Source organism: Salvelinus fontinalis, chromosome 13, assembly GCF_029448725.1.
Source record: "Salvelinus fontinalis isolate EN_2023a chromosome 13, ASM2944872v1, whole genome shotgun sequence".
In the NCBI taxonomy this organism is placed as follows: Eukaryota; Metazoa; Chordata; class Actinopteri; order Salmoniformes; family Salmonidae; genus Salvelinus; species Salvelinus fontinalis.
Genome location: NC_074677.1, coordinates 12,915,665 through 12,942,336, shown reverse-complemented (window position 1 = coordinate 12,942,336; position 26,672 = coordinate 12,915,665). Strand labels below are relative to the sequence as shown.

The 26,672-nt window shown below is 42.6% G+C and overlaps 1 protein-coding gene across 2 annotated transcripts; it reads right to left on the bottom strand.

Annotated features, from left to right (window-relative positions):
• Positions 1 to 16,542: 16,542 nt before the first annotated feature.
• On the bottom strand, positions 16,543 to 25,862 carry LOC129867775 (spore germination protein 270-11-like). Of its 2 annotated transcripts, none has more exons than XM_055941282.1 (4): positions 24,665 to 24,843; positions 18,919 to 19,030; positions 18,337 to 18,627; positions 16,543 to 17,528 (listed from the first exon to the last, which is right to left on the bottom strand). In XM_055941282.1, exons 1-4 carry the CDS (start codon positions 24,839 to 24,841, stop codon positions 17,479 to 17,481), a joined length of 630 nt encoding a protein of 209 aa, XP_055797257.1. In that variant the 5' UTR covers positions 24,842 to 24,843; the 3' UTR covers positions 16,543 to 17,478. The 2 variants fall into 2 exon arrangements, with proteins under 2 accessions (XP_055797257.1, XP_055797258.1); XM_055941283.1 differs by lacking the exon at positions 24,665 to 24,843 and adding an exon at positions 25,734 to 25,862 and having other exon boundaries at positions 16,549 to 17,528.
• Positions 25,863 to 26,672: the final 810 nt, after the last annotated feature.

The window sequence follows — 26,672 nt, the reverse complement described above, 5'->3', positions numbered from 1 at the left end:
CACTGATTGAAGTGGATTTAACAAGTGACATCAATAAGGGATCATGGCTTTCACCTGGTCAGTCTGCCATGGAAGGATCGGGAGTTCTTCATGTTTAGTGCACTCAGTGTAATCCAAAATTGTATTTCAACACATTCACTAATTTGAAACAATTACTTTTTGAAGTAAAAAAATGCAGATTGAATCACATAGATTTTTGTTAAAGTATGTTAAATGTCTGTAAATTAATTAAATATTAAAACAAAAAAAGTGCTCAGTGTTTTTCAATATTTGTTTGTAAAAGGCTTAAAAACGACAAGAATAATTCATTCAAATAGTCTAACCTGCGTTCAAATAATATTTGAAGCCTGTGTCAGGTGTTGGCAGGGTGTGCAGTGCACGTTTGGGGCAAGCTCAATCAATCAAGCACAGCTGAAGTATTTGTAATGCTTTAAAATAGTTTTTGAACACAGGGTCTTATTTAGTGTTAAACGTAGTAAAATGTAAACATGTTTACAATGAAAACGTTTTGCAACGAAAACTAGAGTTTGTTATTGGACATGTTCAGTTAGTCCCTAAACTGTTTTGGTGCGTATTCGTCCGTTTGGTGTCTAGTGAATACGATCGTGGTCTTTTCAAAACTAGGGCTCACAATTGTGTCATTTTCTATTTAATATGCAAACACACCTGTTAGGTCTGGGAATTGCCAGGGACCTACCAATATGATATTATCATGATACTTAGGTGCCCGACACGATATTTATTGTTATTCTCAAACTGCGATTCAATGTTCCAAATATATTGCTCACCACGTCTGCTGCAGAGGGAGAAGAGAGCGTGTTGTGCCGAAAATCTCTGCCCCCCTTTCGCGTTCTTCATTGCTGCAACTTACTTGCTAGTTGAGATTTCTGCTCTGCACTCCGTTGTCAGTTTAGCCTACATTTCACTGATCTTAGTAGCATAAAGTATTTTAGTCTGCAGTTTTCTGTTTGGTTATTGGTTTCAAGTGTTCAAGTTATTTGTTTCAACCCCCACCTTCAACACCCGCGCCCGCCCGCACCCGGGAGGTCCCGTGCCGCCTCCGGAAAGATGCCGCAAAGGGCGGCTGCCCATGTCGCTCGTACCCAAATCCGCTACTGATTTTCATTAGTCTATAAATAAATCTCTTTGCCAAAATTCGTCATCTCTCCCATGTTTTATTTGACTAGTATTTTTGAAAATGTAAGGATAATAATTCAGCCATAGTTGTTCTGAAATGTTTATTGCTTGCCAACATTTTATTCCCTCCTCCATGTTTAATATAACACACATACATTCATTATTCATGTTGGTTCCTCCTCTATGTTTAATATTATTTTGTACTTTCGTTTATTTGGTCAATGTTTTCTTAACTCTTCTTGAACTGCATTGTTGGTTAAGGGCTTGTAAGTTAGCATTTCACGGAAAGGTCTACACCTGTTGTATTCGGCGCATGTTACAAATACATTTTGATTTGAACTGAACTCTGGTATCTTTTTAAATGATGAGCCAACAGCTTTCTTGTACTTTTATTCCCATGACTCCCATTCTCATGGCTCTCTCTTCTCCCTCTGCAGCAGACGTGGTACCTCTCTCAGGTACCGAGTCAATGTGTGGAAGTACAGGTTAGTCGAGGTAATTTCTACATGTGGGTAGGGGTGAAGTGAGTGCATAGATAATTAACAGCGAGTAGCAGCAGTGTAAAAAAAAAACTAATGGGGGGGGGGGGGGGGGTGTCAATGTCAATAGTTCGGTTTGCATTTGAATAATTGTTCAGCAGTCTTATGGCTTGGGGTAGAAGCTGTTAAAGAGCCTTTTGGTCCTAGACTTGGCGCTCTGGTACCGCTTGCCGTGCGATAGAGAGAGAGAACAGTCTATGACACGAGTGACTGGAGTCTTTTGACAATTTTTGGGGCTTTCATCTGACACCGCCTAGAATTGACAGTTGAAGTCGGAAGTTTACATACACCTTAGCCAAATACATTTAAACTCCGTTTTTCAGAATTACTAACGTTTAATCCTAGTAAAAATTCCCTGTCTTAGGTCAGTTAGGATAACCACTTTATTTTAAGAATGTGAAATGTCAGAATAATAGTAGAGAGAATGATTTCAGCTTTTATTTCTTTCATCACATTCCCAGTGGGTCAGAAGTTTAGTTACACTCAATAAGTATTTGATAGCATTGCCTTTAAATTGTTTAACTTCGGTCTAACGTTTTGGGTAGCCTTCTACAAGCTTCCCACAATAAGGGCTGTAGTGGAGCGGGTCGAGAGTTTCAAGAATTTTGACCTATTGCTCCTGACAGACCTGGAGTCCGGTTTGCAGACCTCCTTGCTCGCACACCCTTTTGTTATGGCCACTCCAATACCTTGACTTTGTTATCCTTAAGCCATTTTGCCACAACTTTGGAAGTATGTTTGGGGTCATTGTCCATTTGGAAGACCCATTTGCGACCAAGCTTTAACATCCTGACTGATGTCTTGAGATGTTGCTTCAATATATCCACATAGTTTCCCCGCCTCATGATGCCATCTATTATGTGAAGTGCACCAGTCCCTCCTGCAGCAAAGCACCCCCACAACATGATGCTGCCACCCCCGTGCTTCACGGTTGGGATGGTGTTCTTCGGCTTGCAAGCCGCCCCCTTTTTCCTCCAAACATAACGATGGTCATTATGACCAAACAGTTCTATTTTTGTTCCATCAGACCAGAGGACATTTCTCCAAAAAGTACAATCTTTGTCCCAGTGTGCAGTTGCAAGTAGTTGTAGCAGTTTCCTCCAGCATCTTCACAGAGTCCTTTGCTGTTGTTCTGGGATTGATTTGCACTTTTTGCACCAAAGTACGTTCATCTCTAGGAGACAGAACGCGTCTCCTTCCTGAGCAGTGTGACGGCTGCGGGGTCCCATGGTGTTTATACTTGCGAATTATTGTTTGTACAGATGAATGTGCGACATTCAGGCATTTGGAAATTGCTCCCAAGGATTAACCAGACTTGTGGAGGTCTACAATTTTTTTCTGAGGTCTTGGCTGATTTCTTTTGATATTTCCATGATGTCAAGCAAAGAGGCACTGAGTTTGAAGGTAGGCCTTGAAATACATCCACAGCTACACCTCCAATTGACTAAAATTATGTCAATTAGCCTAACAGCAGCTTCTAAAGCCATGACATCATTTTCTTGAATTCTCCAAGCTGTTTAAAGGCACAGTCAACTTAGTGTATGCAAACTTCTGACCCACTGGAATTGTGATACAGTGAATTATAAGTGAAATAATCTGTAAACAATTGTTGGAAAAATTACTTGTGTCATGCAGAACGTAGATGTCCCCGGCCACTAGGAGCGCCGCTTCTGGATGAGCATTTTCTTGTTTTCAGAACGTAGATGTCCTAACCGACTTGCCAAAACTATAGTTTGTTAACAAGAAATTTGTTGAGTGGTTGAAAAACTCCAACCTAAGTGTATGTAAACTTCCAACTTCAACTGTAGGTCTTGGATGGCAGGAAACCTGGCCCCAGTGATGTAACAGGCCATACGCACTACCCTCTGTAGCACCTTATGGTCAGATGCTGAGCAGTTGCCATACCAGGCGGTGATGCAACCGGTCAGGATGCTCTCAATGGTACAGCTGTAGAACTTTTTGAGGATCTGGGGACCCATGACAAATCTTTTCAGTCTCCTGAGGGGGAAAAAGTGTTGTCGTGCCCTCTTCACGACTGTCTTGGTGTGTTTGGACCATGATAGTTTGCTGGTGATGTGGACACCGAGGAACTTGAAACTCTCGACCCGCTCCACTACAGCCCTGTCAATGTTAATGGGGGCCTGTTTGGCCCGTCTTTTCCTGTAGTCCACGATCAGCTCCTTTGTCTTGCTCACATTGAGGGACAGGTTATTGTCCTGGCACCACAATGACATGGCTTTGACCTCTTCCCTATAGGCTGTCTCATCGTTAACGGTGATTAGTCCTACCACTGTTGTGTCGTCAGCACACTGAGGGGCCCCAGTGTTGAGGATAAGCGTGGCAGACATGTTGTTGCCTACCCTTACCACCTGGGGGCAGCCCTTCAGGAAGTCCAGGATCCAGTTGCAGAGGGAGATGTTTAGTCCCAGGGTCCTTAGCTTAGTGATGGGCTTTATGGGCACTATGGTGTTGAACACTGAGATGTAGTCAATGAACAGCATTCTCACATAGGTGTTCCTTTTGTCCAGGTGTGAAAGGGCAGTGTGGAGTGTGATTGAGATTGCGTCATCTGTGGATCTGTTGGGGCGGTTTGCAAATTAGAGTGGGATGATGCTGTTGATGTGAGCCATGACCAGCCTTTCAAAGCACTTCATGGCTCCTGACGTGAGTGCTTTGGAGCGGTAATCATTTAGGCAGGTTACCTTCGCTTCCTTGGGCACAGAGACTATAGTGGTCTGCTTGAAACATGTAGGTATTACAGACTCGGTCAGGGAGAGGTTGAACATGTCAGTCAAGACACTTGCCAGTTGGTCCACGCATACTTTGAGTACACGTCCTGGTAATCCATCTGGCCCCGCGGCTTTGTGAATGTTGACCTGTTTAAAGGTCTTGCTCACATCTGCTACCAAGAGCATTATCACACAGTCGTCCGGAACAGCTGGTGCTCTCATGCATGCTTCAGTGTTGCTTGCCTCGAAACGAGCATAAAAAGCATTTAGCTCGTCTGGTAGGCTCGCGTCACTGGGCAGCTCGCGGCTAGGTTTCCCTTTGTAGTCTGTAATAGTTCTCAAGCCCTGCCACATCTGACGAGAGTCGGAGACGGTGTAGTAGGATTCAAGCTTAATCCTGTATTGATGCTTTGCCTGTTTGATGGGTTGTCTCCTTGAAAGTGGCAGCTCTGGCGTTTAGCTCGATGCGGATGTTGCCTGTAATCCATGGCTTCTGGTTGGGGTATGTACGTACAGTCACTGTGGGGACGACGTCGTCGATGCACTTATTGATGAAGCCGGTGACTGAGGTGGTATACTCCTCGATGCTATTGGATGAATCCCGGAACATATTCCAGTCTGTGCTAGCAAAACAGTCCTGTAGCGTAGCATTCACGTTATCTGACCACTTCCATATTGAGCTAGTTACTGGTACTTCCTGGTTTAGTTTTTGCTTGTAAGCAGGAATCAGGAGGATAGAATTATGGTCAGATTTGCCAAATGGAGGATGGGGGAGAGCTTTGTATGCACCTCTGTGTGTGGAGTAAAGGTGGTCTAGAGTTTTTGGTTGCATATGACATGCTGGCAGAAATTAGTTGAAACGGATTAAGTTTGCCTGCATTAAAGTCCCCGGCCACTAGGAGCGCCGCTTCTGGATGAGCATTTTCTTGTTTTCTTATGGCCTTATACAGCTGGTTGAGAGCGGTTTTAGTGTCAGCATTCATTTGTGGTGGTAAATAGACGACTACGAATAATATAGATGAGAACTCTTTTGGTAGATAGTGTGGTCTACATCTTATAAGGTACTACCTCAGGCAAGCAGACTTCTTTAATATTAGACATTGCGCACCAGCTGTTATTGACAAATAGACACACATCCCCGCCCCTCATCTTAAGAGATGTAGCTTCTCTGTCCTGTCGATGCATCGAAAATCCCACCAGCTCTATATTATCGGTGTCGTCGTTCAGCCACGACTCGGTGAAACATAAGATTTTACAGTTTTTAATGCTAGGATAATCTTGTTTGTAGATCATACATTTTATTTTTCAATGATTGCACATTGGCGAATAGAACGGATGGCAGTGGGGTTTTACTCACTCGCAAAGAATTCTCCGAGGGAAGTCTGACCTTCGCCCCCTTTTTCGCCATCTTTTCAGTATATCCTTAGCGTCAGACTCCAGGTCGAGGTGAGTAATCGCTTTTCTAATGTCCACAAGATATTTTCAGCCATAAGAGACGTTAGCAGCAACATTATGTATGAAATAAGTAAAAAAATAAGTTTCAAACAACACGAAAAATATATCAGAACAGCACAGTTGGTTAAGAGCACGTAAAACGTAAAACGGCAGCCATACCCTCCAGCGTCATTCTTTCAGTTTTGGCGCAGGTACAGCCAACTAGCACAAACATAATACTCGATATGGTCAAAAATAATATTCCAATATGTCACTGTATCGATTTTTTCCTCCATCACTAACACCTGTACAGTATCCACAGTAAATGGCTTTGATTAAAAGAGCAGTCTTCTTCACCTGTGCCAACTATGCACTCTTAACGGGACAGTTCGGCAAAATTACATATTTGTTTCCTTATCTTGAAAGCAGTTTATGGATAAGGAGGGACTCTGTAACGAAATACACCGGGAGTCAGGAAGCAGGTGCAGAAGGTGAGTTTAATAAAGAAACGATGCAGATTAACAGAACATGACAATCGTACATAACGTGAGAGAAACAATACTACCTAGTGACTGCTGTCGACTGAGGGCTAAACAAAGGGAGAGTAATCAAGGAGATAAAGATGACCAGGTGTGCGTAATGATGGGGCGCAGGTGTGAGGTGGTTAGTAGACCACCGAATGTCGAGCGCTGGAGAGAGAGAGTGGGAGTAGGCGTGACACTCCAAATTATCTTTATAAATGGATTTTGTTGCCCTGTTAACCATTACTTTAAACAATACAGAGTATTTAAGGCCTATTCCCTAATTCAGAAAGCAACAAAGCGGCAGCCCGGCACTTGGAGCTACGGCATGGGGTTGGAACATTCAGAGATGGAGCTATGGATGTCTAGTCAGATTGCATTATTTTGCTGTTAATACAATCTCATTCATAATGACACAATTAAGCCAAAACTGATCCTAGATCAGCACTCCTACTCTGAGACGATTTGTGAATACGGGCCATGAGGTCAACATGAGAAGTGATGTTGGTTAATTCTTTAGCCACTGGAGGGTGTTGTCTCCACTAATATTGTCTCATGGGATATTAACTGTGTGTGGGTGTGTATCCTTCAAGGTTATTCAAGTCTAAGTCCTCTCAGTAGCAGTAGTTTGGCCCAAACACAGTGGACAGTTTTGTTTGGGGATTATTTAAAGGTAACCTCAATGAAGACACAGATAGATAATAATTGGACAAATAATAATAATCAATGAATAGTAACAATTAACAGGACACTACAGTAAGAAATTAAGACAATAATAAAATAGTGAGAAAGACACAGATAGCGATGTTATTGCTCTGGTTGGTCATTCCACTGTGCTGCATGCGTTGTTTGGAGTTTTTCTCTGTACTCTGAGGTTGCTCTTACAGAATTCCATGTACAGGGTTTCAGTTGGGTGTTTGTCTCATTTGTAGGTGTGTGTATGTTCTCAGTGACAGGGCAGATTAGGTTCCCAGGCTAAAACAGATGATCTGTTTGCGAGGAGCCCAATTTGTGAGTAGAAGAAGGATAGAATTATCTAGCCTGGTCCTGGCTGGTGTGTCAGGGGTAACACTACCCCGTAAGCCTCTGCCCGAACCCAGAGGCCACCACACACCTCCTGCCATCATTGACATGGTGGCAACATAGTGGCATTACTGTGCCCTGTCATCCCTCTCTGAACAAGCCTCCGCATAATTTATACCAGCCTTCCTTAAGTGCCTTCAAAATATTAAAGTTTATCCTGTCCTGCCCTGTCCCATCCTAACCTAAGGGCATTTTCTGTTGAAGTCCTGCTACAGTAGTTTTCCAGTGGTGGTCAACATATTTCCATGAGTGGTAGTAGCTAACAAACTGTTTTAACTTCACATCCTTTCTCTTCCCTCTTTAAATCTCTTGGTGCTCTCTGTCCCTTTCTATTACCCTTTTCAGTCTCTCTCCTCTGGCTCCCTTTATCTCTTTCAGTGCTCTCTCGCCTTATGTCCTACCCTTTCTGTCCCTCTCTCTTCTTCTCTCTCTCCTCCTCTCTCCCCTCTTTTACTCTCGGTTTTCTTTCCCTCGATCTTTCCTGGTTTATCTGTCTCTCTCATCCTCCTCCCTTCCTCTTTTCTTCTCCCTCTCTCTCCCTCTTTCCTGCCCTCTCTTGGTGCTCTCTATCCTTTTCTCTCTCCACCCTCTTTTACTCTGTCAGTGCACTCTCTCCCTCTTTCCAGCCTATTCAGTCTCTCTCTCCCTCTTTCCAGCCCATTCAGTCTCTCTCTCCCTCTTTCCAGCCCATTCAGTCTCTCTCTCCTTCTTTCCAGCCCATTCAGTCTCTCTCTCCCTCTTTCCAGCCCATTCAGTCTCTCTCTCCCTCTTTCCAGCCCATTCAGTCTCTCTCTCTCTCCTCTCTCTCTCCAAGGCTGCTTAGAAGGTTTAGTTGAACAGGATGCTGTGCTGGATTAAATTGGATCCTGTTTAGAAAGCAGCTGTTCAGTGTAGGATGATTTTTTTTATGGGCTGCTCGGTTAGGAGCAGAGGGAGAGGAGGGAGCGGGAGAGGGATGTTGCCTCTGTCTGTGCATTAGACGCTACTTTACCTATAGGGCTCCGCATTTGATCTCACAAGGAGCCCCTTCAAATCTATATAGGCCTTGAAGGATGCCTGCGCGCGCGCACACACACACTCAGTTACTATACATTACTCTACACTGTATATATTCTATACACACGCTTGGAAAAAGCTGCATATCACTTTCTCACTGCTCGGCTGCGTAAACACATATGCCGTTTCTCACAGAAAATATGATCACACACACACACAAGCAACCCCTCCACCCCACACACACATACTCCATATGGCCCCAGCACGGCAACACACACCTCTGGGATATTAGTGGTAATGTACATCTGTGCTGTTTCACTGTGTACCCTCCCACTCTGGCTAAACAGGGTCTGTTGACACTTCCATAACTAATGACCATGTCGTAAACCCTCTCTGGGCTGATCAGGGCTAAAGTCCATGCTGCTTATGCAGTGACGCAGCCTTGGACTAACAGAGACGTATGATAGACTTCTAAAACCTCTCTTTATATCTTTCTTTTTCTTTTGTTCTCTCTCTCAACATGGTTGGAGTATAATGCCTTATGGTCTGGTTACTGACTCTGTACTGATACCCCTTGTATATAGCCAAATTATCATGACTCATTGTGTATTTATTCCTTTCATTATTATTTTACATTTTTATTTCTATTCTTTTTCTCTCTGCGTTGTTGGGAAGGGTCCGTAAGTAAGTATTTCACTGTTAGTCTACACCTGTTATTTACAAAGCATGTGACAAATAAAATGTGATTTTATTTTATTTATGATGCATTATAAGACGATGTCTTTGTAGCATCTCATAGCGATTTTGAGTCTGTAGAAATATTGCCACATTGAAAGACATACACTACCAGTCAAAAGTTTTAGAACACCTACTCATTCAAGGGTTTTTCTTTACTTTTACTATTTTCTACTTTGTAGAAAAGTAGTGAAGAAATCAAAACAATAAAATAACATGGAATCATGTAGTAACCAAAAAAGTGTTAAACAAATCAAAATATATTTTAGATCTGAGATTCTACAAATAACCACCCTTTGCCTTGATGACAGCTTTGCACAGTGTTGGCATTCTCTCAACCAGCTTCACCTGGAATACTTTTCCAACAGTCCTGAAGGAGTTCCCACATATGCTGAGCACTTGTTGGCTGCTGTTCCTTCACTCTGTGGTCCGACTTATCCCAAACCAACTCAGTTTGGTTGGGGGATTGTGGAGGCCAGGTCATCTGATGCAGCACTCCATCACTCTCCTTCTTGGTTAAATAGTCCTTACACAGCCTGGAGGTGTGTTGAGTCATTGTCCTGTTGAAAAACAAAAGATAGTCCCATTAAGCCCAAACAAGATGGGATGGCGTATCGCTGCAGAATGCTGTTGTAGCCATGCTGGTTAAGTGTGCCTTGAATTCTAAATAAAAATCACAGACAGTGTCACCAGCAAAGAACCCCACACCATAACACCTCCTTCTCCATGCTTTATGGTGGGAAATATACATGCGGAGATCATCCGGGTCATTCTCATGAAACCATTAAAATACCATGGCAGTAATGATTTTAAATATAAAACATGCAATTTAGTATATAACAAAATATCATAATAAAGATAAATGTTCTCTACCTTGCACAAAGAGTAATTTTAACATAGGAATTAATTTTTGTATTTTATTGCATTCCCTGCTGAAATTCTCATTACCGCAATGTGTCCAGCTCTGTCTGAATGTATGTTATGTTGAAATTTAAGCAGAGTAAAATGAAAATATTCTGAAAGAAATTAATGTTCTACTAGATGTTTTCAAATGACAGAAACAATATTAACTGAATATTCATGTATAATAATAATAAAAAAGTAGTGTCCATGACTGATGTTCTCATCCTCTGCAACATTTTTGAAGGACTGTTTACACACACAGAGAATTTTAAATAAAGTTTGATTTTGAATGAAGAAAGACATCTGCCAGTACCTTCAAGATGGCTACCAGGTAAGCAGATCTCTTTATATTTCTCCAGTTAATGTAACGATCTTCTTCGTCTGATGAACAGGAAGGATCGGACCAAAACGCAGCGTGGTAGGTGTTCATGCTTTATTGAAAACTAAATACAAAATAACAAAGAGAATGAACAAAAATCGAAACAGTCCTGTAAGGTGCAACAACACAAAACAGAAAACAACTACCCACAAAACCAACATGGAAAATGGCAACCTAAATAGGCTCCCCAATCAGAGACAACGAGAAACAGCTGTCTCTGATTGGGAACCAATTCAGGCCACCATAAACCTAAAATCCCCTAGACCATACCAAATCCCCATAGATAGACAAAACCCCTAGACAAACAACCCTTGTCACACCCTGACCTAACCAAAAAATAAAGAAAACAAATATAACTAAAGTCAGGGCGTGACAGTTAAAAGTTAAACATTCTCTTGTCAGACTGTGTACACAACAGTATTAATTATCATTACCAATACAGGTAGGTTTCCACATTTAGAAAAATTTTAGATTTGAAATTTTCTATGAAAATATCCTTCATGAATGTCTAATTATGTACATTGAGGAAAAATTGCTTAGTCATCATGTCTTCTCTGTTGTTAGCAAAACATGCTAAGGTTCCTCATCCTCTGCATCACCATTCTCACTTACTGCTGCAATTTAAGGCCAGTTGCGGTAGAGAGAACTTCTGTTTCGGTAATGAGAATTTAATCATACAGACTAACTATTAATTTAAATATTATTTACTAACTGTTCATATTGTGCTTTATGTCCTGTTTAATTGCAGACAGTCAGCAAGGGGCAAAAAGAAAGCTTCAGCGAAGGCTGACAAAATACATATATGCTAATTACCCTTGCTGTAACCTCTCCAACCCCTAACATCTCTCTCCTCCCTTCTGTACTCTTCCAGCAGTTCTGGGTTGGTGTGAACTTTTTTTCTGAATTTTGCCAGCGTCTATAGGAAGTCACACAGTGTCTATAGGAAGTCACACATCCACCACACACACACACACACACACACACACACACACACACACACACACACACACACACACACACACACACACACACACACACACACACACACACACAATCAGTAAGCCATTTAGTTTGTACTATAGGATGCCACACATAGTGTGTAACCTATTCAGTCCCTACTATAGGATGTGTACACACAGACACACACACACAGTCTGTAAGCTATTCAGTCTCTACTATAGGATAACGTGTCCATAACAGTAAGATTTTTCCCATGTTTTGAGACATGCTCATTTCATGTCATGCTTCCTTCCCAGTTCCAAATATCAAAAACCAACTCAAAATTGTAAAATCAAGAAAACTCAAGATCTGACAAAGAAGCAACATGAAAAGAAGAAAAAACAATGTCAGGAAAACTCAAAAAGTTATTACAGAAGAAAGAAACAGCTAAAAGCTGTATTGGACATAACACCATCAAGACAGGAAGATGTTACACTTCAACATGTTCAAGGAGCAAATGAAGAAGTTATTCAAAATCTTCAAGAAGACACAGCCTCCCCAAGAGAACAGCCATTCTCACCTCAGCAGGTAAATGTCCCTGCCATCAACTCAACTCCTAAAAGAAGAGAGACATCTCTACAGACACCAGGACCAATGAAGACATCTACCCCAAAGGAATCACCCAAAAAGAGGAACAGAAAAAAGAAAACACTATCAAAATTGAGGTCAAAGTTGCGTTACAAAGAAGAGAAGCTGCTGGAGAGGACCAATGAGATGGTCATCCTAAAGAAAAGACTGAAAAGACTTGAGATGATGGCCAAGAGGAATCAGGTAATTGTCAACATGGAAGGCAGAGAGGTCCAGAAGAAAACTTCAAAAAGAGATCATCAGAGAACATTACCCAATAACAGCCAGAGAAGTGTAATGCGCAAACTTGGTAGCTGCTTCATTCATCAAAACGAAGTCTCCACTGTAATAATAAATGGGAAATCGTGAGAAATTCGGAAAAGTGCCAGATATTCCGTAAGAGAGCCTTAACGGACACTATCTTCATAGAAGATTTCTGTCTGATAAGGCACAACCTTTCCAAGCCTCAATTCTTTAAACTTAAGCCATTATGAATTGGCCAGCGAAGAGTCACAGACAGAGAAACATGTGCTTGCAAAACGCATGAAAACTTTGGCTTTAAGATAAAGAAGCTGCACCAGCTTGGGGTCATAGAAACATCATCCCCAAGGGACACTGTACAGGCCAGTGTGTGTAGCGATGATGACGTGCTGTTCTAATGTTTTTGTATGTGTTGTTTTTATGTGTTCTCTGTTTTCAGCCTACAGTGGCTTGCGAAATTATTCCCCCCCCCATGGCATTTTTCCTATTTTGTTGCCTTACAACCTCGAATTAAAATAGATTGTTGGGGGGTTTGTATCATTTGATTTACACAACATGCTTTGAAGATGCAAAATATTTTTCTTGTGAAACAAACAGGAAATAAGACAAAAAAACTGAACTTAAGCGTGCATAACTATTCACCCCCCCCCCAAAGTCAATACTTTGTAGAGCCACCTTATGCAGCAATTACAGCTGCAAGTCTCTTGGGGTATGTCTCTATAAGCTTGGCACATCGAGCCACTGGGGTTCTGCCCATTCTTCAAGGCAAAACTGCTCCGCTCCTTCAAGTTGGTTGGGTTCCGCTGGTGTACAGCAATCTTTAAGTCATACCACAGATTCTTAATTGGATTGAGGTCTGGGCTTTGACTAGGCCATTCCAAGACATTTAAATGTTTTCCCTTAAACCCCTCGAGTGTTGCTTTAGCAGTATGCTTAGGGTCATTGTCATGCTGGAAGGTGAACCTCCAATCTCAAATCTCTTGAAGACAAGGATTTCCCTGTATTTAGCACCATGCATCATTCCTTCAATTCTGACCAGTTTCCCAGTCCCTGCCGATGAAAAACATCCCCACAGCATGATGCTGCCACCACCATGCTTCACTGTGGGGATGGTGTTCTCGGGGCGATGAGAGGTGTTGGGTTTGCACCAGACATAGCATTTTCCTTGATGGCCAAAAATCTCAATTTTAGTCTCATCTGACCAGAGTACCTTCTTCCATATGTTTGGGGAGTCTCCCAAATGCCTTTTGGCAAACACCAAACGTGTTTGCTTATTTTCTTCTTTGAGCAATGGCTTTTTTTTCTGTCCACTCTTTAGTAAAGCCCAGCTCTGTGGAGTGTACAGCTTAAAGTGGTCCTATGGACAGATACTCTAATCTCCGCTGTGGAGCTTTCCAGCTCCTTCAGGGTTATCTTTGGTCTCTTTGTTGCCTCTCTGATTAATGCCCTCCTTGCCTGGTCCGTAAGTTTTGGTGGGTGGCCCTCTCTTGGCAGGTTTGTTGTGGTGCCATATTCTTTCCATTTTTTAATAATGGATTTAATGGTGCTCCGTGGGTTGTTCAAAGTTTCTGATATTTTTTTATAATCCAAATCTGTACCTAATCTTTACTTCTCCACAACTTTGTCCCTGACCTGTTTGGAGAGCTCTTTGGTCTTCATGGTGCCGCTTGCTTGGTGATGCCCCTTGCTTAGTGGTGTTGCAGACTCTGGGGCCTTTCAGAACAGATGTGTATATATACTGAGATCATGTGACAGATCATGTGACACTTAGATTGCACACAGGTTGACTTTATTTAACTAATTATGTGACTTCTGAAGGTAATTGGTTGCATCAGATTTTATTTAGGGGCTTCATAGCAAAGGGGTGAATACATAAGCACGCACCACTTTTCCGTTTTTTATTCTTTAGAATTTTTTGAAACAAGTTATTTTTTTCATTTCACTTCACCAATTTGGACTATTTGTGTATGTCCGTTACATGAAATCCAAATAAAAATCTATTTAAATTACTGGTTGTAATGCAACAAAGTAGGAAAAATGCCAATACTTTTGCAAGGCTCTGTATGTATGTTATGTACTTTTGAAGCACTACAAAATGAAATTGATTGAACTTGAATCCATGATTGTGCCAATATTATCACATTTATTTTCTACATCAAATTGTATAATGTTTTTAACCATACCCCAGTCTCAGTATACTTATTATCATTACCGAAATCATCAACCTCATTTCCGAAACATATGTATCATTACCGCAACAGGTGTTCATTTAATGTTAATTTAATTAATTGAAAAATAGTAGTTTGCTTTAAAATGCATCTGCAGAATCTATACATTATGTTCTTTCAGGATTGCCACATCATTATGAAAATATGTCAGGTTTCAATGAAATATCAAAAAAATTAGGTTGTAGATTGCGGAAGGTGTTGCGGTAATGAGAGAAATCAGTCAAAATCAAATAATGTTAATTTAAAAAATATATATTATTTCAGAGTTTCAAGTAACGGTGCAAGACTGTTAATAATCAATTTAAAAAAATGTGAAAATGTATCAGCTTTCCTAATGGTCTTGACGTTTTCAGATCGTTGCAGTAATGAGATTTTTAAGGACTTGTTTTGGAAAATATGTTCAAAAAGGTGTTAAATTGTCAGTAAATGATTTTAAATGAATACTCACAAACACTTCAGACCCTGTTATTAATGCCTTCAAAGGAAATTTGTTGATGCAAGTCTTTTTTAAAGATTTCATGTTTGAAATCTTTGAAACCAAGATTTCGTCAGAATCACCCATCCGTTCACCCACACCGCTTCTCACAAAAGCACAGCGGTCGGAACCAAAAATCTCCAATTTGGACTCCAGACCAAAGGACAAATTTCCACCGGTCTAATGTCCATTGCTCGTGTTTCTTGGCCCAAGAAAGTATCTTATTCTTAATGGTATCCTTTAGCAGTGGTTTCTTTGCAGCAATTTTACCATTAAGGCTTGATTCACACAGGCTCATCTGTACAGTTGATGTTGAGATGTGAACTCTGTGAAGCATTTATTTGGGCTGCAATTTCAGAGGCTGGTGACTCTAATGAACTTATCCTCTGCAGCAGAGGTAACTCTGGGTCTTCCTTTCATGTGGGTGTCCTCATGAGATCCAGTTTCATCATTTTGATGGTTTTTGCGACTGCACTTGAAGAAACTTGACATTTTCCTTTTTGACTGACCTTCATGTCTTAAAGTAATGATGGACTGTTGTTTGTCTTTGCTTATATGAGCTGTTCTTGCTATAATATGGACTTGGTCTTTTACCAAATAGGGCTATCTTCTGTATACCACCCCTACCATGTCACAACACAACTGATTGGCTCAAACGCATTAAGAAGGAAAGAAATTCCACAAATTAACTTTTAAGAATGCACACCTGTTAATTGAAATGCATTCCAGGCGACCGCCTCAAGAAGCTGGTTGAGAGAATGCCAAGAGTGTGCAAAGCTGTCATCAAGGCAAAGGGTGGCTCTTTGAAGAATCTCAAATATAAAATATATTTTGATTTGTTTAACGCTTTTTTGGTTACTATGTGATTCCATATGTGTTATTGCATGGTTTTGATTTCTTCACTATAATTCTATAATGTAGAAAAGAGTATAAATTAAGAAAAACCCTTGAATGAGTAGTTGTTCTAATACTTTTGATTGGTAGTGTAAGTTCATCATAAAATATGATCAAGGGCTTAATCATATTCATAACACTTTACATGCTTAACTTCAGTAGGTTTATTTGACAGGAACAATGACATTGTCTGCTTTCTTTTCATCTGGGTGCATAAAGGGTCTCAGAGTAGAAGTACTGATTAATTCATTAAAATGTACCTCACAAAACTGCCCTAGAATAAGGGCCCTGTAGTCCCTTTGCAGAGACATGTAATAATGCATTCTATATGCTGGCTTGTCAGTGTGAAAACAGGTCAGTGGGGAGTCTATTACAGAGAGGCATCATTCCTGTCTGCAGTCTATCAGGCCTGCAGTGTTTGTTAGATTTCACTTTGGTTGCATCTAAAATGGCATCCTATTTCCTATAAAGTGCCATTTTTTTTTACCAGGGCCCCTGGCCAAAAGTAGTGCACTATATAGGGAATATGGTGCCATTTGGTACAAATGTAGTGCACTATATAGGGAATCAGGTATAATTTGGAACATTATGACATTTCAATCATTGGACCCATTCAGTGCTGGACAGGTAAGCCAACTGTCTTGCCAGTCAATGGGTTAATCAAACTAAGTGCTGAGACATAATGAAAGCATGCAGACAGAGAGCACACCATCAGAGCTGCGAGGGGAGAGGGGACACATCTCTCAACTGGCTCCTTCACAAGATGGCTGCCACAAATAAAACACAACAAAGTCACACAACTACTCATGGTCTTTATTACAAAATGAGGTGTTTACATTGTGACCATAATAATCATGGTATTTTGTTGTGAAATAAAGTGTGTGCATAATATCTTTTGAGGAAATAACATATTCAAAATCCCATGTGATCATCCATTCTCATCTCAAAATGTTTAATGACAAAAAAAATGTATAATTAAATCAATCATTGATCATCTTAAAATGTTTAAAAAGACACTTAGCAGAAAGTTCAAAGCACGGTTAAGCTGTCACCACAAGATGTGCGGTGAACCATAATATTAAAATATATTTGCTACCATATATTAAATATATACTGTAGCTATCATGTTATTTCGTATTATGATTTGTCTTTTTCAGACACTTCTCCTTTTTCCTATCTAGCATATACTGTATGCTCTCACTAGATAGGGAAAGCATATGCATCAACAGCTGAATGCTACATTGTGGCCATACATAACATGTGATATACAGTTCAGTGTGTAATCGAATGCATAAACACATATATATATATATATATATTATCAGCAGTAGAAGTAGTATTTTATCTCAACTGAGCACAGTATACAATTCTAGATTTTGGCTCATAGTAATGCAATCTGCATTCCTGTATAGTTGTAAATTAAGGTCTCAACGTGTTGGTTGGCAGTGGTTTCAGATAGAGGAAGTTGAGGGCTGTTTTTTCCCACAGTGGTTGTGCAGTATGTAGAGTCTTGGACTGGTCTCAGGCCAATCGAATCTTCCATTACCAACCCACTCAGCTTATCCTTACCCAGCACTGTCCAGTCCAGTCTAGCAACACTAACCTGCCAGCTTACCACTAAACTTCAGACCAGCAAAGATCCCTCCACCTAGAGGGGAGAGGGGAGAGGGTGAGGGAAAGAGGAAGAGAGAGAGCGAAACAGAGAAAAATAGATATTATATCATTATATTAGAAAGTTCGGTTTTAGATTTGGGAAGAAAGTTGTAAGTCAATGTCATTAAGGAAGGCTATCACAAATGTTACATTTCCACACTACTGTACACATTACATGAAACTGAGGGTTCACTTCACATAGAGGTGTTAAATATTTAGTTAGGCTCAGGCTTAGAAGGGAGGCTGTTAGAACCCTGATATGCCTACATCCAGGTCATGTTAATGAAGAACCAAATGGAAGACAACAGACTGAAACAGGATTACTTGGACTTCTCCATTAAGAAATGTTCATTTTGGTTTTCAAATCATATTTTTTTTAAATTGCCCTGACAAACAAATTGCAGCTGCAGGAGTAGCCTGGAGCAGGCATTCTCATTGACATATGCATGTTTGTCTGTTTTGTTTGTAGGTCATCTTGCATTCTGTTTGAATCCTGTTGTGACCACAACTACTAGAGTTAGCCTTAATAAACCAGTCCCTGCCCTCAGTAGAGTCTGTTTACTTCCTTTGTCCTCTGATTTGGTAGTTTGGGCTGCCATAATAGAAGCATTTACATGAATTTGGTTACACAGGAACAGCATGAAACCATGATGATACCAGTGGGGTATTACTTTCATGGTTCAATATTGGGTTTGCCCCTCTGTTCTGTTAATGAATAGATAAGGCCCAGGGTAATTGCGGTGCCGGAGAATGTGTGTGCGTGCATGTACGCGTGCATGTGTCGGTGTGCGTATTACACTCACCAATAGCCGCCACTCCAGCAATGCTGCCGACAGCAATGCCGGCTATCTCGCCAGTTGACAATATTGTCTCTGTGGCTTCTTCATTTGCCTGGTCGGATGTGGAGGCCATGGTGCTGTTGGCCTCTGTGGGGTTAGATGTGGGGCGAGTCCCTGGAGCAGAGGTGTTAGTACCAGTGGTGGAAGGTGCGAGGGTGGACGCATTGGTAGGAGTATCCTCTGGGCTTACAGATGGTGCTGTTGGGGTAGATGTATTGTTTGAAGATGCAGGAGAAATGTCTGCACAGAGAATGGCTGACAATAAAAGAAGAGGAAAGAGTTAACAGTCACCATTGTTCACACAAGCACCTTCAAAAACATGTAAAATTGTAGTTTTTTCAAATGAATTCATTACTCAATGCTCATTTGTTTTGATATGTGTGTAAATACATATTAATTTATATGGATTCGTATAGATTTTCTAACTAATCAGGGTGGTATTCATTAGGCACCAAATGTAAGAAAATTGACTAAATGGTACAGTAAGAAATGCTACTTTTGTACTGAACACGTCACACGTCACATGTCTAAGTGTCAAACCATTACCTGTGCCTAGAAGGCAAACAGTCAGAGTGGATAGGTTCACAGGCATGACCCTGGGTATGAAGTCTCCAAACTGAGGAAGAAGCCTCGGTTTGTCTGAATATTGCACGTAGGCCTAGGGAGAGAGAGACAGAGACATAGAGCGAGAGAGACAGAGACATAGAGCGAGAGAGACAGAGACAGAGAGCGAGAGAGACAGAGACAGAGAGCGTGAGAGACAGGGAGAGAGAGAGACAGAGAGTGAGAGAGACAGGGGGAGAGAGAGACAGAGACAGAGAGTGAGAGAGAAAGGGAGAGAGAGAGACAGAGACAGAGAGTGAGAGAGAAAGGGAGAGCGAGAGACAGAGTGTGAGAGAGAAAGGGAGAGAGACACAGAGAGAGAGAGAGAGAGAGATACAGAGAGAGAGAGATACAGAGAGAGAGAACGAGAGGCAGAATGTGGATAAATAAATGTAATGTAAACTAATTTCCATGATAGTACATTATCAACGATAGGAGACATTGACAGACATATTCTGGAACAATTCCCCATGGGGGTTTAAAGATAAAAATCCCAAACAAGATGTCACAGTAGAGGGAGAATAAGGAGGTGAATTGTTGAATGGTTTGCCTCACAGTCAATAAGGTGTGGCAATTCAAGAATTGTTTTAAAATCTTCATTAAAAGCCTATATGTAGATACATCATCAATAGAAGGTCACAGTGCTTTTGTAGTCTTGACTGTAACCAGACAGAAATAATAAAAATAATAAAAATACTTTTATTTCTGTATATGATCCATATTTTACAGTGATACTTTACTCCAGTGGTTCCCACTGGTGTGCCTTGAAGATCTCTCAGGTCTGCTGCGAAACTTTTCCTAATCTTGATCATTTTTTTTGAAAACTCCCTGATAAATGTGACCTGTGGATTTTTGACTTGGGAGCACTAGTGCCTGGTCAGATAATACATTACATGGTTCCATCTGTATCGTTGTTTCAAGTCTAGTGTGCTCAGGCTGTTACATTTGAAGAGTTTTTAATTCAGAAGCGCTATGTATCCATTTTCAGAGATATTGGAAAATTAGCTTTTATTGTTTAAAGAAAATATGAACGAGATTGGTGTGTTTTTTCACTAATTAATCATGGCATTGGGTTGTTCAATGACATACAGTCACAGTTAAAACTTTGGACACACCTACTCAGACATGGGTTTTTCTTTATTTTTACTATTTTCTACATTTTATACAGTGTGGGGGTGCATTGCTGGTGACACTGTCTTTGATTTATTTAGAATTCAAGGCACACTTAACCAGTATGTCTACCACAGCATTCTCCATCCAATCTGGTTTGCGCTTAGTGGGACTATCATTTGATTTTCAACAGGACAATGACCCAACACACCTCCAGGCTGTGTAAGGGCTATTTGACCAAGAAGGAGAGTGATGGAGTGCTGCATCAGATGACCTGGCCTCCACAATCACCCGATCTCAAACCATTTGAGATGGTTTGGGATGAGTTGGACCGCAGAATGAAGGAAAAGCAGCCAACAAGTGCTCAACATATGTGGGAACTCCTTCAAGACTGTTGGAAAAGCTTTCCAGGTGAGGCTGGTTGAGAGAATGGCAAGCGTGTGCAAAGCTGTCAAGGCAAAGGGTGGCTACTTTGAAGAATCTAAAATCTAAAATATATTTTGATTTGTTTAACACTTTTTTGGTTACTACATGATTACATATGTGTTCTTTAATAGTTTTGATTTCTTTACTATTATTCTACAAAGTAGAAAATAGTAAAAATAATGAAAACACCTTCAATGAGTAGGTGTGTCCAAACTTTTGACTGGTACTGTACATGTAATTGTTTGAAATCAGCTGATGGTTTCATTTCAGAGAGACAAATAATCATGTTCTTTTGCAAAATGCTGTATATTCGCCTCTCTCAGAGAAATAAGTAGTATTGCTAGGTTTTATACAGTCAACTGTAACAAATAACTACATTTTTAATAAAGAAATGTACAAATTATACATTTATGACATCAACGTTAAAAAACATTTATTTAGTACAGTAATCTGAGATAAGTATGTAAAACACCTACATTTGACATTTATGTCATTTAGCAGATGCTCTTATCTAGAGCAACTATCACGACTTCCGCCGAAGTCGGTCCCTCTCCTTGTTCGGGCGGCGTTCGGCATCGCCGGCCTTCTAGCCATCGTCGATCCACCTTTCATTTTCCATTTGTTTTGTCTTGTCTTCCCACACACCTGGTTTCAATCCCATAATTACATGTTGTGTATTTAACCCTCTGTTTCCCCCATGTCCTTGTCCGGAATTGTTTATTGTAAGTGCTTGTGCACATTATGTCTGGTGTGCGACGGGGTTTTGTCCCATTTTATATATTGTTTTTGTTCATGGTGATTTTTATCTCTCCTGCGCCTGACTTCTCTGCCGCCAGTACGCACTCCTTACAGAATTCCGTACCAAAACTTATGGAGTCAGCAGGAGCAGGTACCCCGGGTATAGGGGTGGAGGAGCGCGTCTGGGAGCATGCAGCAATGCTCCACCATCTTGGCACCGCCATGGACCGCGTTGTCCAGACAATGGACCGCTGGGAGAGACAGGGAGTTCTCCCAGCACCTCCACCAGCACAACCGTGGTCTCCACTACGCACCCCTCCTTCTCCTGGCCCCAGTGGGATTCGTCTCTCCCTTCCCCAGGAATATGATGGGACGGCTGCAAACTGCCAGGGGTTCCTATTGCAGCTGGACTTATACCTGGCAACCGTCCACTCGGCCCCTTCGGGCCGTGAGAGGGTGTCCGCCCTCGGGGCAGGGGACGAGGAGCGCCCAGGAGTTCGCCCTGGAGTTTCGGACCCTGGCTGCCGGCGCGGGATGGAACGACAGGGCCCTGATCGACCATTACTGCTGCAGTCTGTGAGAGGACGTCCGTCAGGAGTTGGCCTGCAGAGACACGACCCTCACGTCTGACCATCCGGCTGTCCATCTGACCATCCGGCTGTCCATCCGGCTGGATAACCTGCTGTCTACCCGCGGACATTCAGACCGGGGTCTGTTGGTTCCATCCCCCCGCACCCCCTCTCCGATACCCATGGAGCTGGGAGGTGCGCAGGGAGACCGAAGGGGGTTTCAGCTCGTGCACCATCTGTGGCCGCACTGCTGGTGGGTGCCGGGTTGGTTCCTCTGGATATCGAGGCAGCAGGCAGGGTGCTCTGGCGCCACCCCAGGTGAGCCGGTACCATTCTCACAGAGAGCCCTCTGTTGCACATATGTTTGTGTATGTCACTTTCCCTGAGTTTTCCCCGCATTCCCAGCATAAGGCGCTCGTTGAGTCAGGCGCGGCTGGGAATTTTATAGATAAATCGTTCGCCCATAGTTTAGGGATCCCCATTGTTCCCGTGGCTGTACCCTTCCCCGTTCACGCCTTAGATAGTCGACAATTAGGGTCAGGGTTGATTAGGGAGGCCACCGCTCCTCTGGGCATGGTGACGCAGGGGGGTCACAAGGAGAGAATTAGTCTCTTCCTTATTGACTCTCCTGCATTTCCGTGGTGCTAGGCCTACCCTGGTTAGTTTGTCATGACCCCACTGTTTCTTGGCCACAGAGGGTTCTCACGGGGTGGTCGCAAGAGTGCTCGGGGAGGTGTTTAGGGGTTTCCGTTGGTGCTACTACGGTGGAAAGTCCAGACCAGGTCTCCACCGTGCTCATTCCCCCTGAATATGCCGATTTGGCTCTCGCCTTCTCCGTAAAGAAGGCGACTCAATTACCACCCCATCGATGGGGCGATTATGCGATAAATCTCCTGGTAGACGCTGCACTTCCCAGGAGTCACGTGTATCCCCTCTCACAGGTGGAGACGGAGGCTATGGAAACATATGTCTCCGAATCCCTGCGTCAGGGGTACATTCGGTCCTCCACTTCACCCGCCTCCTCGAGTTTCTTCTTTGTGAAGAAGGAGGGAGGTCTGCGCCCGTGTATTGACTATTGGGGTCTGTACCAGATCACTGTGAGGTATAGTTACCCGCTACCGCTCATAGCCACAGCAATTGAGTCAATGCACGGGGTGCGCTTCTTCACTAAACTAGATCTCAGTAGCGCTTACAACCTGGTGCGTATCCGGGAGGGAGACGAATGGAAGACGGCTTTCAGTACCACCTCAGGGCACTATGAGTACCTCGTCATGCCGTACGGGTTGATGAATGCGCCATCAGTCTTCCAAGCCTTTGTAGACGAGATTTTCAGGGACCTGCACGGGCAGGGTGTAGTGGTGTATATTGATGACATTCTGATATACTCCGCTACACGCGCCGAGCATGTGTCCCTGGTGCGCAGGGTGCTTGGTCGCCTGCTGGAACATGACCTGTACGTCAAGGCTGAGAAATGCCTGTTCTTCCAACAGTCCGTCTCCTTCCTAGGGTATCGCATTTCCACCTCAGGGGTGGAGATGGAGAGTGACCGCATTTCAGCCGTGCGTAATTGGCCGACTCCCACCACGGTAAAGGAGGTGTAGCGGTTCTTAGGGTTTGCCAACTACTACCGGAGGTTTATTCAGGGTTTTGGTCAGGTAGTGGCTCCCATTACCTCACTGCTGAAGGGGGGCCCGGTGCGTTTGCAGTGGTCAGCTGAGGCGGACAGGGCTTTTAGTCATCTGAGGGCTCTGTTTACGTCGGCTCCCGTGCTGGCCCATCCGGATCCATTTTCGGATCCCGTCTGCTGTTCGTGACTGGTTGATCTATTGGGCCCACACGTCACCTTCCTCTGGTCATCCTGGGATCGGTCGGACAGTGCGCTGATTGAGCGGGAGGTACTGGTGGCCTACCTTGGCTAAGGATGTGAGGGTTTACGTTTCCTCCTGCTCGGTGTGCGCCCATTGTAAGGCTCCTAGGCACCTGCCCAGAGGGACGCTACACCCCTTACCCGTTCCACACCGGCCTTGGTCGCACCTGTCGGTGGTTTTTCTTACCGATCTTCCCCCTCACAGGGTAACACCGCGATCCTGGTCGTTGTGGATCGGTTCTCTAAGTCCTGTCATCTCCTCCCTCTGCCCGGTCTCCCTACGGCCCTACAGACTGCGTAGGCCTTGTTTACGCACGTCTTCCGGCACTACGGGGTGCCTGAGGATATAGTGTCTGATCGAGGTCCCCAGTTCACGTCTAGGGTCTGGAAGGCTTTCATGGAATGTCTGGGGGTCTCGATCAGCCTTACCTCAGGGTTTCACCCCGAGAGTAATGGGCAGGTGGAGAGAGTAAACCAGGATGTGGGCAGGTTTCTGCAGTCTTATTGCCAGGACCGGCCGAGGAAGTGGGCGGCGTTCGTGCCCTGGGCCGAGATGGCACAGAACTCACTTCGCCACTCCTCCACTAACCTCTCTCCCTTCCAGTGCGTACTGGGGTACCAGCCGGTTCTGGCGCCTTGGCATCAGGGTCAGACCGAGGTTCCTGCGGTGGAACGGGCGGCTCGATACGAGGCGCTGCTATGTACCGCACCGGGCTATGCCTGCTCACCGGGGACACCGTGTGCCTCACGGCATAACAGAATGCCTGCCCGGTCCCTCTCTCTCCAAGGTAAGCACAGGGAGTTGGTTCAGGTCTCCTACCTGGCTTAGCCACACTCCCTGTGTGCCCCCCCCCCCCCCAATACATTTTTGAGGCTGCCTCTCTGGCTTCCAGCCGCGCTTACGTGCAGCCTCCTCATACCACCGCCTCTCCGCTTTTGCTGCCTCCAGCTCAGCTTTGGGGCGGCGATATTCACCAACCTGAGTCCAAGGTCCCTTGCCGTCCAGAATCTCCTCCCAGGTGCAGGAGTCCTCCGATCGCTGCTGCTGCTGCTGTCCGTTACCACGCTGCTTGGTCCTTTTTTGGTGGGTTATTCTGTCACGTTCGTCGTTTGGATGAAGAGAGGAGGACCAAGGCGCAGCGTGATAAGAATACATTCTTCTATTTATTTAACGAAACAAAGAACACTTAAACAAACTATGCAAAACAACAAACGAACGTGAAGCTATATATTAAACAAGTGCAGACACAGGCAACTTACATATAGACAATCACCCACCAAACCCAACAGAAAACAGGCTACCTAAATATGGTTCTCAATCAGGGACAACGATTGACAGCTACCTCTGATTGAGAACCATATCAGGCCAAACACAGGAAACCAACACAGAAATAGAAAACATAGATTACCCACCCAACTCACGCCCTGACCACACTAAAACAAAGGAAATACAAAAGAACTATGGTCAGAACGTGACAGATACGAACATTCCATTCCAGCTAAACAATGGATATATAGTGTTTTGCAAAAAAACACATTTTCACACATCTAAAATCTATGAATAAAAAATCAGAGAAAAGTAATGTTTTACACAAACATGAATCTACACATAACCAATCATTTCTGATGAAAAAGGCAATTAAAGGGGTACACACACACCAATTAACCATCATGAGTAAGGAACTATGAAAATATTCCAAATAAACCCTATTTAATCTATAAAAAAACGTTTGTCACAGAAAATAGATTATTTTCAGTATGGATCAGATGAGATGGAGGGCATTACCACTAAATACATTAATAAGAAATTGTAAGTGTGCCACAGAATTTTATATCCCATCAAAGTGTGCCATGGTTAAAAAAAAGGTTAGGAACCACTGCTTTACGCAACAAAATACTTAAATACAAAAGATAAATACTATTCATATATACATACTTACCTCTGACAATTCAAATGTTGACCCAAAGGTCACTCATCATATTGTTTGCATAACGAGTGACATTACATTTTGTAGCATAACACAGTACACCAAGTTAGCCACACTAACCTGGAATAACAGCAACTGGTGTGTCTCTCTTTCTCTTCTCCTCTTCTTCTCTTCACCCAGTTTCATCAGCTTTTATACCAAACTATCTAAGTCACGGCATCATATCCACATCACCATAGAAGATTTTTATTTTTTACTTAATAAACGGATGTCCATCCTCCTGTTCATATTGGCAATTTATTGCCAGGAGAGCTGTAAAATTATATTGCAGTATCAGTTTGCTGTCAACCTCTTATCTGACTTCAGGGCAATGAGGAAAGACAGGAGATAGACCTAACTGGGAACCATGCACTAAATAGGTACTAAACCGTATCTTATTAAATAGGCTGTCAAAGGGAAATATTATGATTATCAGAATATACATATTCAAGGTGTCCTTCATTAAAGTTTTTGTCATTTAGCACACATTCTTATACATAGCAACTTAGTTAATCAGTGCATTCAACTAAGTAGAAAATAATAATAAACACATTACAATTATTGCAAGTAATTACAATAAGTACACCCTTCTTCAAAAATAGCCATGATCAGCAGAATCAGTTCTTTAACTGATCCAGATGGTAAAAACCAAGGTGATAGGATAAAATACATATACTATGTAATACAAGGATTTAAGGGATATGGTAGATACTGTCCACTGGGCACAAACATCAATTCAACATCTATTCCACATTGGTTTAACGTAGTTTAATGGAAATTACGTGGAAACAACGTTGACTCAACCAGTGTGTGCCCGGTGGGTAATGAATGATAACTAGAGATTATTTCCTTCCTCTTGAACTCTTGAAATACAGTATGTCTGTCATTATGGCAATGTATTCACGTAGGAGCCTGAATGGTTGGAGCCAAGCAGTCAGACATTTTCCATTGGTGTCAATGGACAATGTGCTTCTTCATCTTCACCTTGTGTCCCAAATGTCACCCTATTCCGTACATAGT